The sequence below is a fragment of the Centrocercus urophasianus genome, unplaced genomic scaffold, assembly GCF_019232065.1.
Source record: "Centrocercus urophasianus isolate 14NV4802_14NV808 unplaced genomic scaffold, USGS_Curo_1.0 seq_15, whole genome shotgun sequence".
Taxonomy (NCBI): Eukaryota; Metazoa; Chordata; class Aves; order Galliformes; family Phasianidae; genus Centrocercus; species Centrocercus urophasianus.
Genome location: NW_024884697.1, coordinates 28,654,058 through 28,671,472, shown reverse-complemented (window position 1 = coordinate 28,671,472; position 17,415 = coordinate 28,654,058). Strand labels below are relative to the sequence as shown.

Genomic DNA, 17,415 nt, shown 5'->3' with positions numbered 1-17,415 from the left:
TCCATGATGCGTAACAATGGAGTTTTAACACTTGCTTAGGGTGTTTTAGTGCCAATGTAAGATAATGAAGAAGTAGTAGCAGTATTCGTATTTTCTGTAGGAACTATAGAGAGCTGGCAGGGAAAGTGTGTTGTTTTCTGGTGAGTTTTAAAAATCAGTTTAAAAAGTAAATCAGCTTGGTTTGAATGAAGCACTTCAATCCAAAGTCAACCTGATCATTTTGTTGTTGCTGTTATAACAAGTGAATAAGCAAGGCTTTGAAATAAATCCAACTATAAATAAAACATTTTGCAAAACCTCAATACGTGGTATGTTGGCAAAATGAAAGCTTTTATTTAGAACACTTCCAAACTAGGAGGTTTGAATCATTAGCATTTTTGGTCTCCTGTGGCTTTTTACCCAGCAAAGCAATCATTAATGCAGTTCACAGAAAGTCCTATTTAATGTTTTTGAGGCTTTGGATCTTTAAGTAGAATTTTCCACTGGTGTCAAAGCTGGCTCATAGGCAGTCTGTTGAATCAAAGAACATAAGGCCTCTAATTACTCTAAGACTGATGTTGTTACTTAAATATAAATCAACACCATTAATTTAATATGGAGTTGTGAACTAGGAAAGGGAAAGCCACGAGCTGCATCATCTGTGGGAGTTGCTGAGGCATGTGCTGTAGCTTCTGACTGCTTTTGTGAACTCTACGTCTACATTTCTGCAGAACACCTGTATCTATTTCAGCAGTTTGAGCCACTTCCTACTTTCTGTGCAAAACAGCTCCTGCTATTTTGATAGCTTCACTTTTTTTTTCACTTCCTTTGATGATTTGCACAAAATGCATTGCCTCATTATGTTCACTGAACTCACTCTAAGTGCACATTTATTTTTGTACTTATGAATATATGTGAAAATGACAAGTGCTTTTCCAAATCAGTGCCCATATGTACATGATTCTTCTGTGCCTGTAGAGCTTATGGGGGAAGGAAGGAAAACAGCTGAAGTTTATTGGCTGTGAATCTCTTGGGAACTGAATTTGTGAAAAAATAGCCTGGATTCACCCTGCTGAGCACTTACAATTGTCAACTTCATGATTTTTAGTGATATGTTGCCAGCTTCTCCAGCAAAGTCCCCAGGACATTTGCACTGGGCAGAGAAACCGAGACCTTATACGCTGGGAAAAACACAAGCATTCTTCAAAGCTGAATGAAACTGAAAAATGATTACAGGATCACTTGTAGTCAATGTGTCACATTGTTTTGTACTGAAAAGCAGATTTTCTTCTGGAAACGTAAAGGGAGAAGCAGTCAATGAGTACACGGAGAGAGTGCCCATTGATTTTAAAAGGCTGGGAACAGGAGGAAGATTTGGAAGAAAAGCATATGACCTAAACAGGAGAAAAGTACGGGAGTTAATATTGTTGACATTTAGGAAGTCAAGTCTGATTTGAGTTTATATACTCAACCTATTGCTTTGAACTATCATCAAACTCTGGAAAATCACACTGTTCCCCATCTGGAGATTTTATTTTCAAATCTGAAAGCTGTAAACAGCATTGAAAACAGGGAGTAAATTAAAACTGACGAGTAGGAAAAAAACACGGCCAACAATCCACCCCTTTGATTTGTGACATACTTTTCTAGCAAGATTCGGTGGCACACTGCAAGACAATTTAACTATATGTACAGAGCATAGTAATAATGCTGTCTTTATCATTGCTATTATGGGAACAGCATGCTACTAATCGCTTCCAAATTAATATTGCTTTTATTCTTTGCTGCATAAAAACAGTGTGCAGAAGCTGCTTTGTTACTTTTGGTTCTTTCTCAGTCTTACCATTGAAGTATAGGCTAGCACCAGAAATAGGACTAATTTTGCAGCCAAAGTGAGTATCCAAACCAATTACGTTTTGACGTCCATACCTACAGTGACTGATATCTGGAGTTTCCTCTATACATTAATGCTGCTGCAGATACTCTGTTCCAACAAGTATTTTTATCAAGTTGCATCTTTTTTCCCTCAAGAGCACGTGTTTATATAAACCACATTCTCACATGTTCTTTCCAGGTATGGATGTGTGTATGTATATCTGTGTGTTTATGTATTCACACACTCACATTTGTATTTAAGAAAATATGTAAAATATGTAAAGTTACCAATTGCCTACTTCATAGCTCTAAGATAAACTTCTAATAAGCTCTGGTGTCTTTTCAGAGCTTATCATATTCCTTTCAGGTCCTTCCCAAACAGCAGTGCCTATTAGCTCCAAGGAACGTGGCATACACAGTAGTGTGTTTCTGTACTGGTGCCTGCAGTGACTACACGAATACAGTGACGGATGCCACTGCAGTGCTGAGGCAGATGTTCTCCTGTTTTGGACCTCCAGTTATTTTTTCTGTTCTTCTTTAAACCACAGAAATAGCAGTATAGGCACTTCAAAAGGACTCAAGAAAGATCCAAGCCACTGTAATCACTGTTGTAACTCCCCTAACAGCAGTTCACAGAAAGCTCATGCTGCTCCTGTTGTTTGAACACTTCAAGGAGTTGTTTAAAAGTGGAAAGCAAAAAATTTTCCAAAATGCATTGTTTTTCAAGGAACACATTATTTTCTGGAGTCGGGTATGGAACTATTTTAAAGAACTCAATAGAAAGGGACTTATCTTCTTCTTTATCCTGTTCACAGATATTGATGAGTGTGCTGAGGGGCAGCACTACTGTCGGGAGAACACCATGTGTGTAAATACACCAGGATCCTTCATGTGCATCTGCAAAACAGGATATATCCGCATTGATGACTATTCATGTACAGGTGAGAGGGATATGCTTGCAAAATGAAATAGCAGGATGATAGCGTTTAGGAGCACTGATATGTTTCTTCTAAAGTTAATCTTTGTTAGGTTTACAAAACATCTGCATGAAACATTAAACAAAATAAAATAATGACAAGGATATGGTGGGGTATAGAAATTACTTTCTTACAGATTTTGTGTGTTGCATTGTTTGTCTGGAATTGTAAAGAAGTCAGGTTTGTCTCACATCTGCATGGGCTTGGGTGCTGATAGAAAGGTGAAGGGAGAAGGAAGAAAAACAAGAGACCAAAAGTAGCTCTCGGGGGTACTCAGTTTCCATGTGGCATACCAGCACAACTCCACTTGAAGACAAATGGTGCTTCTTCAGACTTCTGATGGAGATAAATGTAGATGTTAGATTAGATGCATATTAGATGTTGGCATTCCCTTGTTTTTTAAATTTGATGAGACCTGGGCAGTTCTTCAGCCAAATGCCTTGGGTTTGAAGGGCAGGAGCTCAGTGAGCTTCGTGCTGCTGGATATGATTTTCTGTCTCATCTCTGCAGCTTGCATTCGGGATCTGCTGACACCAGAAGCTCCAGCAGAAGTGCTGCATTCATGCTGACTTTCACTTGTTTTAGTTTTCTTTTATTGTAGGTTATTTTAGGGTTATCGAATAAAAACTGAACATTTAAAATTGTCTTCCACACCAGAGCCAATCTGTTTGTGAGTGACCAAGTTATAGGCTGCTTTTAATAGGTCTTTCCTGCAGCAGCCAGTGTGTTTCTCATAACTCTCTCATGTTTTCCTCATTCCTAGCTGACTGAAACTATTGCTTTACTACCTGCTGAGTGTGAACCTTAAGATTATTTTAGGACTGCCTTTATCTAAATCACCATGATACTTTTTCTACTTTGGTTCTCCTAATTTGCCATTCTGATTGAACTCTACAAGTGGTGAACCATTGTAAACAACTTCACAGGAGCATTGGGTGCCTATAAATATAGAAAATGTATTTCTCAATGTTCTGAACACTATATTCCTCTTATTTGCTGAAATGTGTTGTTATGAAGTTCAGTGCAGTTCAAAAACTCTAAACAATCCAATGTGTGGAAAACCAGTTAGAAATCCATTGCATATCTTCCATTCCAAATGGAGTAGGCTTTTTATTTTTAGATAATAGTTTCTATTGGAATCAGCCTGATGGCTGACAAGATGAATGATTTCTCCTCCACACTTTCTATGATCAAGCAGAATAAGGTAATGCAAAAGGAAGTGAGGTAGTAAATTAAATAGACTTGTAAGGTTTCAAATCTTGAGTCTCCCTAGGCTAGATCAACCTTAAGTCTGAGAAATGCCACCTGCTGTGACGTGAAAACCAGAGTTTCTCTGGAGTTTAGTGGGTTCTGGATACTGAGAGGCAACCATGAGGTTGTCCATTGATTTGTTGAATTTCCAGTAGTGGCAGGCTAACATAGTTAAGTCTGTATACCACAAAATAAATTGATTTTTACTGATTCCACCTCCAGTGGAGGTGCTCATCTGTTAGTGACATACATAGACTTGCGAGAATATTCCATGACATTTTCATCAAACAACAATAAGTGAAAGGTCAGTTATGTTTCAAAAATTAAGTGAAGCACGGGAGATTTTTCAAGTCATTTGCTTTGATCAGTAAATGGCATTCTGTGCTTGTTTTAGTCTGCATAAATAGTGTTGAGAACATTTACAGTAAAATGCTGGGGCAAGTGGCAAGTGTCCATATTTGTGTGTGAGGCTGCCATGATTTTTTCACCCATCAGCATATCTTTGCTGATTTTTGCCTCCTATCAAAGCTCCAGATGTATGAGACTTTTGTGTGCACCCATTTGCCCAGATATAAATCTGAGGTAAAGTGATGACAAATAGTAAGCGTGTGTTGCTGTGGCTTTGACATAGAGTCTGTAAAAGTTTTAACGTACTAGATTGCTTAAAGTTGTCTTTGCTGAAGAAATGTATTGTGTTATGAGGACCACCAAAGCTCCATTTAACAAAAACGATCAGTACAGGACATTGCATGTTAATAAATCCATGCAAAATGGTAATGGGAAGGAGTTTTTGTTGATAATGGTAGTACTTTTCTGTCCTATGAACAGTTTAATAGCTTCAGTTTGGATATAACCGACTTTTCATAAGCAGTGTTTATTCTCGCAGCAAATAGTTTACTAGGAAATCTCATTATGCTTCATTCTTTTTTTCCCCCCTTGTTTGTCTTTATTTTTAACTGGAGCCTCACTGGCATCCTGTTAACTTGAGACTAGAGAAAGAAAAGCATTTTCCAAACAGGTTCTGTCTAGAGAATCAAGGCAGTAAAGTGCATTAAGGATCTCAACCTGCATCACTCGGATTTGCTCCGTGTAAGTCTATCAATTTCACACTGCATTTTATGACTGCAGAAAGCAGCAACTTAGCCACTTCTGGATTTCAGATCCAGATTGTCTGTGTCCAGCAGATCTCCCTGTGCACTGTGAGTTCATGGCACCTGGAGATCATTCTGGTTAAGCTTCACATTTTTTGCCATGCTAGTGGTAGTTCCTGAAGTTAAGGGCATAAACCAAACCTTTTTATCTGGCAGAATAGCTGAACAGTAAGGAGAAAAAATAATCACAATAGACCAGAATGACAGATTTGCAAATTAAGGAGATATTTTTCAAAAATTTTGGAAGAGTGCCCTATTTAACTTAGTGTACCTACAAAATTAAGACTATGCACTGTCCCAACAATATTTTTCTGGGTTTTTTATTCTATCCATCAGGTTTATTATAGAAGCTGCACTGGATAGTTGATGTTGGTACAAAACTCTGATGTTTACATCTGGCAAAAATGAAAAGTGGAAAAGACATCTGTAAAAGGAATGGAATTTTAAAACCTATTCAAACACTGATATGCAAAATATCTTTATGTTCGTACCATCAGATAGCCTTTGTTTTATGTAATTCATGCACAAGGTGTTGTAGGACATAACATCTGCATTGCTCCTTTCTGTTTTCCTTGAAATACCTGAAAGCATCAGCTTTGATATCATCAGCTATCAGCTGCTATGGAAGGGTGTATAAGGATGCCTGATGTCAGCTACCCATGAGAACTGTGCTGTAGAAACCTCACACAGATGTCTCTTATATGCAAAGTCAGTCCTGCAAGTCCTAGGGATCCCCTGGTACTACAAGCATACTACAAGCATTTACAAAGAGCCCAGACTCAAAGATTTGAGTTGATGTGGTTGCATAAATATATAGTTCTGTTCAAATGTATCAGTGCTTGTGTGCAGAAACTCCAAAGCATTTTGGCATTTTCCAGTGTTTGCAACTAAACTCTCTTCCACAGAATTTAAAGTTTTTTGGCAAGTCCCTATTTGCCATACTGACAATTCCAGGTTTAACTTGCTGGCTGAAGAAGACAGATTTTTAATCCTGTTCAGGAACAACAAGAATAGAGCAAACAACTGCCTCTGTGTGCTACTAAATGTTTGATTTTTAAGAAGACATTTTTAGCTTAGAATTAATGTGTCGTTGTGCTCACAGGATTGCTGAAGCACAGGAAGATATTGAAAAGATACAGCTGAACCTTGATGAGGCAGGTTTTGATGTGAGTGATGTTTTCACAGCTTGCTGGCAGACTAACGTGGTGCCTTATTGTTCCATTCTGATGCACACATGCTTACATATGTAATTTATCAGTCATTGATCGAAATGGAAGAGAGATGTAAAATCAGTGGTATTTAAGGTTTTCTCTCCTACATGAGACGTTTGAAAAGAAATCTGTGCTATCCGTCTCTGTCAGAGCCCTGTGCATAAAGGACTGATTTAGGCAGCGTATTGCTGTTTCCAAAGCATCTCCAGTCGCTTTCTTCATGGCATCTTTATTGCAAGTTTTACAATAGATCTGAGTTACATATGATTTTCACAACAAAGGATGTAATGAAGACATCAATTTCAGATTTTGTTATTTGTATTCATCTTGGAAGCAAGTTTCGCAGGGTTAGATTGAGTTAGTCACAACCATATTTACACAGAAGTCTCTTGTTCATGGCTGATTTTATGTTCAGAAATCAATCATAGCTATGAGAAGGGGGAGATGAGTCCTAAGCTGCACTAATATGCCAAATGGGTGCACAAACTGCAAATTAAAGGCATAAAAAATATGCCATGGGCTACCACGCTTTCCTTGATTTCATATTGTCTCATTCCCCATCCACTTTGCTTCACAGGACCTGAAGTGTTATGGCATTGCACTGGGGAAGGCAGGCAGAAAGCGGCACAGTGCTCTGCTGGGATAGTTTATGTGCATAGCAGCATGTGGCACCATCACTGGTGTATATGATTAAACTTAAATGCCTTAGGATTTTTCTGGGACAGTAATACTGGCATCTTTACTCTGTCTGGGATTATGAAAATGCACAAGCTGTTTTCTTGGCTGGGAAAAAAAAAAAAAAAAAAAAATTTTTGCTTCTGGACATAAGGGTGCAGAAATTGCCACGTCCAGTGTTGCAGTGTAATCCACAGTGAGTAGCAGTGCTCGGAACATAGTCTTTCCTGCACCATTTCTTTTTCTTTGACTGTAAAAGGGAGAAGTTAGGAAATGAGAGATGAGGGCTCTCTCTTTTTCACACTTTGTTTCTCACAGTAAGGAGTTCTTTCAGTCTGCAGGGGATGGTTAATCATATTTAGTTCCAACACAAATCGTTGGATTCCTAAATAAACCAAACTGTCTTGGGACCACTCACCTAAGTAACCCATCAAAATGGAGCAGAAGAAAGAAAATCCTGTGGGAATTAGTGCAGCATCCTCCTTAGATCACAGTAAGGCAGAGAAAGATGTATGCCGTTGCCCAGAGGAGTAATGGGTTTCCAAGCGCAGAACAATTTGTAAGGTTCCATTTCTGTGCAGTCTCATGGGGCACCTTTTCTCTTCTTTTTTCTACTTCCCAACCAGTGTGGAAAGTGATTCTGGTGAAAGTTGGATCAAGATAAGTTTAGGTTGGATGTCAGGAAAAACTTCTTTACAGAAAGGGTTGTTAAGCACTGGAATAGCCTTCCCAGGGAGGTGGTTGAGTCACCATCCCTGGATGTGTTTAAAAACCATTTGGATGTGGTGCTCAGGGACATGATTTAGTGGAGGGTTGTTAGAGTTAGGGTGGTATGGTTGGGTTGTGGTTGGAGGTGATGATCTTAAAAGTGTTTTCCAACCTGATCAATTCCATGACTCTATGATTAAGTGGTGCAGCTGCAGGCTTTTGGCCTCACCTGTGGGTGGGAGCTCCCACAGCAGAGGATGGGGAGGTGTGGAGAAGGCAGAGAATCTGAAGTGCCTCCAAATGGGCTGCTTCATGCTTTAATGCTCATTGTTACCAGCTAGGGAGTCATTAGGGCTTTCTGTAGTTTTCAGGGCAGAGACCTGAGGATTGTAAAACCATATCTTCCATGACTCCCTGTACATGTGGTCTGAGTGAGATGTTAAATGACCAGACCTTCTGAAATCAGTGCAACATGTGTTGGATTTATTGGGCTTTAACTGGGTTTATCCAGCTGGAACTCACTAGCTGCTCCCTCCATTCCACCCTGCATATTTAATTCATTGATATGTTTCAGAGATTTTTTCCAACAACACTTGTCTTAAAGTGCTGTCAATGTATTCAGCATTTATTGCTGTCAATGTATTCAGCATTTATTTATTTATTTATTTATTTATTTATTTATTTATTTATTTATTTATTTTTCAGTAGCCTCTCCCAGTAAACTGAAGTCTGATGATTGCTGCTGCATAAATTGCCAGGAAGCATTGTGGTAGCATTAAGCAACACCTGGAATGTTATAACTCATTGGAATACTGGCAACTCTGCATATTTTCCAAATCAAATTAAATCACAAATCTGTTGCAAATTGGAAGAAATTCCAAGAACAGCATTAAAATGATTAAGGGTCTGGGGAGATTGACTTGATATACAGGGAAGATATGAGGAGAAAACTCCACTGTTAGCTGCATAATGATAATGAGTGTATAGAAAGTAGGAATTGTGGTAACAATAATGCTAACTAGTAATTTCTTAAGGGGTGTCAGTAATGAAGGGGAAAGGGTAGAGGAAAGGTTTGTATTACTGTGGATCAGTGATCAGTACTGTTCCAGTTAGTTTTTATGCCTGACCCATAGACTACACCCTTAAATAATATTTTGGGATGTTTTTGAAACAAAGACAGCTTATCATAATACATAGACAAGGGATTGTCACATTTAGCCTGATTGGTGCTCATGCATATGATGCTATCTCACCTATCTATGTGCTTTCTTCCCCTCATGCAGCCATTACTGTTTCCTCACTCCACTTTTCCCACTGGCCACACTGTTGTGATTTGTTTTACATTTGATTTGCCCACAGTAATCATGTCTGTGTCCCTCCTAAGCCCTCCTAAGATTTAGTTCTATTCATGTAGATAGCCAAAAACCATACATGCTTGGTTTTCAGCTAATGCCAGTGGATTATCTAATGAAGTTCTAGGGGAAGGTAATATTTTAGGTCATTATGAATGTTTTTCAGTCATAGCTGTGTTCCATTTGTAAGGTCAGTAGGGTGACAGTCCTTGTTACTCCTAGAGATTGACCCCGCCTGCTTTGGAGAGAAAGAACTTCTAAAGGCTATTCTGGTGATGTCTCTACTCAAGGAGGATACCTGCTGGCTTGATATTTTGCTAAGCATTGGCACATGGCGTTTTTGAGTGTGTATGTTTTAAGAAACATCTGTAATTCTCCTGTCTCTGTGCTAGGTCTGGGTCAGAGGATAATGGGCTAGTGGGGTTCTTTAGCAAATGGAAGATGATTTCTTTTAGAACTGCCAAATTTCCTCCTCTGCCTTTGAACATGAACTATTAAAAATATAATCCTCAGCGGAAACTGGAGTTACCTTTGGAGGTTTATCTTCTGCCCATCTTTTGAAGTCTCCATATTAGTCTTCTACATTGGTGCTTTACATGCACCAATGCTCAATTTTTACTATCCTCTCAGTAAGGATATATGCAGATATGTTGGTTGTTGCTGTTGTTGATAAAGCAAAAAATTGGGTCCTCTCTCTTTTTTCTTCATTAATGTTTTGTCTACAGTGTAAATCTTCTGAGGATAACAGAGATAATGAGAAAACAGAGAAGGGGTCTTTACTATGCTAATGGTTCCCATGTTATTCCCTGAGTGCAGATGCTCAACTGCTAAACCCAAAAGAAGCCTATGATTTGGCTGAAAAGCACAGGTCGAATACTGTTTATGATTCAAAACTACCAGAGTTTTTGTTGGCTGCCTGGTTGTTCCCCTCCTATTCTTGCTAAATGCAGCTATTTTTGAGGGGACACTTTTTCTTGCAGACACTATATATATTTTTTTTTATTACCTTGGTACTCTGATACCCTTCAGCTAAATGATTCCACTTGACATGTAGAAATTGAAGTTCACAAAGCTGTGGGATTCCACGCAGATTTCATTAGTTTATTTTTGACTTGTAAATACATCAATTGTTTAGGACATAAACAGTGAGGGAAAACACATCTTTTCCTGTATTGCGCAGCAGAAGCAATGCTTAATGGCAGAGATACTTGAGAAAAACCTCTGTTGGACTGCCTAGACTTTTCTGCCAGATACTCAGGAAAAAGTTTCAGGTAGGGTGAAGTATGGGTACTTAAAAATATCATGCATTTTTGGTTATTTTTGTTCTAACTGTACTTTTCCCACAAATGAATTCTGAGAAGGTGAAAGAGAATGTCTCTCCTTAGTTACAATGGGAAATAAAATCCAGCTTATGTATGAGGAATGTGGGCTATGTTTTAGCACCTGCAACCCCTTCTTGTAAGATTCATGTAATTGCTTGGGATGAAAACTACTAGGGGACTGATGTAATCCAGGCTTGAATTAAGTCATCCAGCTTCAGTGTTTAAAGCTGCACACTCATCCTTGGTTAATTAATGGTATAAAAATGACCTACTTTTCCACACACATATAAGCATCCACAAGTCATTGCAGAGATAATAGAAGTTGATAGTGCTTAGTACATTGGTAAATGAGGCCACATTTTAATAAGTGACTAAATATGGCTACAAGATGCAACTTTATTCAGCAGTGCTGTGCACTCTTCACTGCTGCACAGAAGTTTAAAAATGTCTATGATCTCAGATCAGTCATACACCAACTTTGTTATTTGAAAATATAGTATTATGAGGCATTATGACAATAAAAACTGTTTTTTGCTTTTTTTTTCCTTCACTTTGATGAGATCAGCAACGTTTCGAGTTTTCCTTAAGTTCTCCAGCTTGTTCAGTAGCTGAACTCTTTGACTCTGCTTAAATAAAGACTAAGAATAATTGTACAGTATGATGCAAGGGATAGAGAAATAATGAGGCACACTGACAGTGCCTCATTATAACATCTCTATAGTGGCATTCAATGGCTTGAGTAAGGAAATGTTTTAGTCAGCAAACCACCAGAGAAAATATGATGAGGAGCTCTGGATTTATAATGATGTGGGCAAGATGAACCATCTGTCTTTTCCGTCTCTGATTTTGGTGATTCTCCCCCAAGTTATATTAAAAGTAGCATGAACAAACATGCATTATGAAACAGTGTAATCCTAAAACCACTACACTGATGGTGTCTAGCTATACAATCATGGTTTCTGCTAGTAATAAACACTCTAGAAGTCAGCTTGTATGCACAGAGCATTTTCAACTCAAAGCTTATTTGCCTCTGATTTTCTTGAATACAGTTTCCATTCTGTTTTACAGTACGTCAGCTTACAAAAATCCTCAGGCTCTCAATCCTCTTTCAGGACAAATTCTCTCCTATGTTGTACAATATCTGCTTTCTAGTTGTAAGATAATTCACAAAGCTAATAGAGGAGTGATCATTCAGACAGAGCTTGTTCCTGCGCTACTGCATCACTTAGATAACAACACAAGTCATTTTTATATATCTGCTGTATCTCACACAAAGAATATTTTGGCTTTACTTGGATTGGATCAGGTTATCATTGACAACTTAGTTTACAGGCTGTTTTAATTTGGAGCTAGACTTTTCTTTTAAGAGGATACTCTTTAGGGCTGATTTCCTCCCTGGTTACTGACCTAGTTCATAGCAGCTGTTCGTCTGGCTAAGCAATTACAGCAGGATTGATTTCTCAGCTGATCAAAACCCAGCACACTTTAAAGGATCTTTGGTAGAATAAAATTTGAGTCAATAAAAAAGAAAATGTATTCAATTGACAAATAAATGAGTGTGTGATTTTCAATATTGAATGATTAATTCTTTTACAGAAATTATTCATCTTTTTATAGATGATCACAAACTGCGAAAAGATAGACTGCAAAGATAAGGAAACTAGGTAGACAATTTCTTTGAAGTTGCAAAGATCTTTCTGGCTCAGGAGACGGGAATCTGATGCTGTCTCATTGAGAGAGTCACAAGTGAAGGGAGTTGGGTGGCTTACATTTACTATGTCTGAGTCAGCTGGTGACCAGCTCATGCCAGGAGAGCTTACCCTGATCTCACAGGAACTCTAGCCAAGACCAGTGAGAGTTGGGAGCAAGACAGCTTTTAAAAAGGAGCAGTGGAGTTATTTAAGTTATTTATTTATGTTGTAGTCATAAACATTCAATACATCTACAATTAAAATCAATATAGCCATGTATATAAGTGTATATATATAGCCAGTGATTCCTGAAACATATTGTGCCCTTTGTTTTTTTTTTCTTGAAATCTTTCAAGATCAGACTGCTCTATGCTAAATGGCATATTATTTCCTTGACTTGTGTTTAATACTGTCAGTCAACTCACAAAGTCAATGTGATTTGGTATTTGTCATCATCTGTTACAAATCCTGCCTCGGTCTCTTGGATACTTTTTTATCAATAATCACTGGCGTGAGTCTTTCAGACTGGTAATTTTTGACTTACAAGAACAGATTGATCTACTTTGCTACATCAAACTGTGTCTTCAAATTAGCAGCTAAAAGATTTCGGATGCAGCTTTTTAGGTTACAATCCTCTATTCCATCCATGTGCTTGAGGAGTGGCTTTGCTTAACACTGTGTGGTACAAACCTTTCAACTACAGTATGAGCTTCTTACTTGCTAGTCCTTCTTTGCACACATTTTTTGCTGAAATGCACCCTGAAATGTCTTGTTACACAAGGTAAACACATTGGGCTTATTCACTTCATTGACTCTTCTGGCGCTGGTGTACGTCTGAGTAATCCCAAAGAAAGGCCTGTATTTTTACTTTTGCTTTTTACTTCTGATCCACATGAAAATTTGCAGCCAGGCTGTGACTGCTCCTGAACAAATTCATATCATGGAAGCTAAATTGATGCTTTTTTTCTACTCATCTTTTTCTAACTAAAACTAATTTCAGTTAAAGAATCTTCTCTGTTTACCAGTTCACCCAAATGGAAGGAAGAAAGATATAAAGGCAGGACCACCCTGTGGCAGTCAGAAAGAATAGGTGAACAAGAAGGATCAAATACTGTCTACTGAGAAAATACATTGGGCTCCATTCTTAGGCCTTTGCTCAGGTGATGCCCTGAGAAAGACTGGCCAAGTCATAATCATTTATTTGAAAAGTCATGTTGATACAAAAGGGAGCATTCATCATTTACTCTTTGCTCCAATATAATATAACGTTGAAGTATTTGGATGAAATTTCCCTTTTGCTACTGAAGATACATACAGTGAGGCAGAGTATTTAAAATAATGTGTCCACAGAAGATGCTTAGGTTTTTCCTGAAGGCATTCTAAATATACAGAACTATTCTGTTTCATTCATTTCGTTTTGTATACTTATGTTTTTTTTTTTAAAATACTAGAAGCACCTTCGAGTTTGAAAAGTTAAAACAAGAAATGTTAATCAACTTTCTGGTGCAAATAATTGATGCTTTTTTCCATCAAATCAGTGAAAAATTTGTAAGTCTTGGTGTTTTTCTTGAGAACTGAGAGCTCTGCCAACAAGCTTGGCAATGAAATAGGAGACTGTTCTACCTAAAAGGTTTCTGGAGTTTTTGAATGAGATTTTCTTTATTTTTCTGACAAGTACACAAACCATCTTACAGAGACGTCTGTTTTGTACTGACCCTACATGCTATAATCTTTACACATCCTCATAGGTATATACTCCAGAGAAACAGAACAAAGAATTGTATCTGTTCTATATATTAGAAGTGAAAGATATTTCAAAAAACACTTGCTGTCAGCTAATTTGATTAGTCCATAACTCATACTGATTTAAGTCAAAAGACACCAATGTCTTCTCTAGGTATTCTTTAAAATTGCTATGGATAGGCAATGAGAATTAAGTATCTTAGTATTTCAATCTCATGTTTTTCTTCTTGAATAAGAGTTTTAAAAATAATTAATATGATTATTTGCATTTTATTCCTTCATTTGTTTATGTGTTTCAGCATGTTTCCCTTCCAAAATATTACTAATAGAAGTGACTACTTGATTTACATGAGAAACAGTATTTCATTAAAATGCTTATTTTCTAATGCAAAATAATGTTAAAGTGGTGGACTGCTTAACCATGCAATAAATGATGAATTTATATATCCCAAATATCTGTCTTGGCAGATACTGGAACTAATTTGTAAATACCTGCTAAGTTAATGTCCAAGTCACATAGAAATGGAGATTTGGACCGGACTGACAAAGATAAGCAGCTCTGAGTCACATAGACCAATCATCAGGGAAAATATATTGTTAGCAACAGTAATTACAAGAGGTAATTGTGTCATTTACCCTGTTACAGACCACTAAATGTCATGAGTTTGGAACATAGCAGCTGTCACACAGTATTAACTTTGATGTTCAGGGTTTGGAAAATTACAGAACCTTTCAGTGATGGTGCATCTGAAAAAAAGAAAAAAGATAAAGGCTTTGTATTTTTCAAAGTGGCCATAGAATGGTCACATCTTTTTCAGATAAGAGGACTGATTTCTGGAAAAGTGGGCGTTCATCAAGACTAATCCCTTTTAATTATTCATCTGTGTTTTTAATAAGCTTGGGTTGTACACATATTTAGTAAGTCTTGATTACTTTTTTCTTAGCTCTTTAGAAGGTGGAAATGGATGCAGAATTCAGCTTAACTTCTGTATACATAGCTTTATCGTCTGAGAAGTAAATAGAGAATGTGTTTGACTTTCACCTGCACAGTTACTCCAGTCTGCCAGGGGTAGCTGAGGTGTACTATTTACTTAGTACACCTTCCAGGGATTGAGCTTCATGTTATTTTGAAGTCCTCCACACAGAGTCTCAACTTAAATTCTAATTTCTTCAAACAGGAGTATATGAAAGAGGTAGGATTACAAAGGTGAGCTCACCCTGGCAACCGAGGACGCAGTATTGATAAAATGGAATATCTGGTCAGTTGTATGTATTAATTTCCAAGTGCTTTTATTTCCAGGGAAGGCGTCTTAAATGTAGTGGTTGTGATGGATGTGTTTGTTATACTGTTTTGGTGCACCTACATAAATTGCCAAGGAGCATCTGCACTAGGGAGAATCAGAACCATCACTAAAAACAGTATCAAGGGTGACCTGGAATCAAAGATTCAGTATCATTCTGCTTCGCCACCACTTCAGCATATGTTTGCCCTCATTTTCAAGTTGAGAACTCTTTCTCCAACTAGGTGAGCAACACTGAAGGAAGACCTATTCCCCATTGAGCTCAACCACTACAGATGTCTTGGCAAAAATAGTACTGTCCTGTTTGACATCGAGTGAGTCATCTGAAAGCCTGTGTCACAGCACCTCCAGGGAAATGAGGTGAACTATCTCATGCATCAAGAACTCTCTGCTGCTTAAAAGGATGGAAAACCATTTGTTTCCCAATGTCATAGTAACTTAAGTTATTCCAGAAGAAGAGATCAGGATCAAAGCAAAAGCAGCATTTCTTTCAGCATTGTAGTGCCTTCCATTTTCTTCATCTGACAAGCACTGTCCATGATAAAAGTAGTGTAAATTGTTATTGTAGTTTCCAAAGAACCCTCTGAAATATGAGTTAACAAACTCTGGACGTGTTGACATCCCCAGAAGAATGGAAAAGGAGCACTACCTGTCTCCAGAGAGCTCTGACTACATTTTTAGTTCGTGAGTCCAACTCTGAATGGTCCTTGATTCCTTAGACATCTTTCTGCTGTCCCATTGTGTATCTATCCTTCTGTTATGTCCTTGCTGATAAAAAACAGTGTTGTTCAGCAGTGTTTTGTGGGGCCCTCTGGTTATGTAGATGGTCTGCAAATTGTTACTTGCAAAATCCAAGAACAGACAGCAAGTTATGAGCTTCAGCAGCAACTCCGAGAGACACTTCTCTGCTTTATTTGTGTAACAGAAATGTGTAGCATGGAGGCCAAGTGTCCAATATAAGTATCTGTTGCTGGTGTCAGACTTGTGTAACATGGAGCCTTTAATTAAGGGAACAGTAAATGAAAAGGGTTAGCATTAGGGTAAGAAGTAAAATAAACATTTTTTTTTTGCTAAGGAAATTGCAGTAGGATACTTATAGCTCTAGTCTGGCAGTTCTACTAGCAATAATATATGGAGGTGTACTTCAGATGCAGAATTTGCTATCATTGTCACTTTTGACAGCATAATAGAAGATTGTGAAAGCATCTGTTTATTGTAAGTATGTAGGATGCTTAGTTTACAGTACAAGTTGGAATTTGAAAAGATTTACTTTGGAAAAGATAATACCCATAGCAAGAATAAAATAAATAAAAAATAAAAGAACAATATATGGAGAAACATCTCATGAAATGAGACATGAAATATCTTTTAAAACACTGAAACCTTATTTTAAAATGTCAGTGATAAAAGAGACAAGATATTAAAAGATCAGTTTGAATTGCAGCAAAAAAGAAGTGCCTGACAAGGTCACAGACCTTATGTCTAGACTGAAATCTTTTAAGGTGGGATTTTCAAAATTATTTTGCATTTACATTACAGTTTTGCCATTGAAATCAGTGAGAGTTACAGATTTTCCTTTAGGCAAGAAAGGCTTATGCTAAGTTATTTAGAAAATCCTTCCCTTAAACATTTCTGTTCAAGAAGGAATATACAAAATGGCAGATGTGGAGGAAGCAGGAGATAAATTAAAGCTTACTTTACTTTAGCTGTCATACTAAATATTTTTCAATATATTTCCTTTGCCTAACTTGTTGAAATGTGTAAAAATTCTCAGACTGCTATGTGAAGTAATATTGACTAACTGTACTGTAGAACCTGCTGTGGGAAGAATTTGAGTATTTTGCAAAAATACATTTTGTTCCACAAAACTGGAATTCGTTATTATAATACAGGATGAAGAAACTTAACTGGGTTTAAAAAGGATTAAATAATTTGTTAAAACGTGATGGGGAAAGATGGAGGGAATAATATTAGTCCTGGAAGGATATATTTTAGCCATCAAATTGCCCATTGCAATGGGGACTGAAAATGACTTTGTTCCCCCTGAGTTCCAGGAGATCTTAGCACTGATTACATGATGAATAGATATTACAGAAAGGAAGGGATGGGCCAACATTCAACCTGCCTGCCGGGCTTCTCAAGTTAAGTCTTTGGAGTCTGTAAACCCCAATTAGAGGCA

General features: G+C 37.6%; 1 protein-coding gene across 1 annotated transcript in view; it reads left to right on the top strand.

The window, feature by feature from the left end:
- The window catches only part of NELL2 (neural EGFL like 2), a 142,228-nt gene that overhangs the window by 78,168 nt on the left and 46,645 nt on the right, over positions 1-17,415 (top strand). Inside the window, exon 13 of the mRNA XM_042816304.1 lies at positions 2,670-2,795. Within this exon, the coding sequence (XP_042672238.1) occupies positions 2,670-2,795 (126 nt within the window). The remainder of the gene's footprint in view (positions 1-2,669; positions 2,796-17,415) is intronic.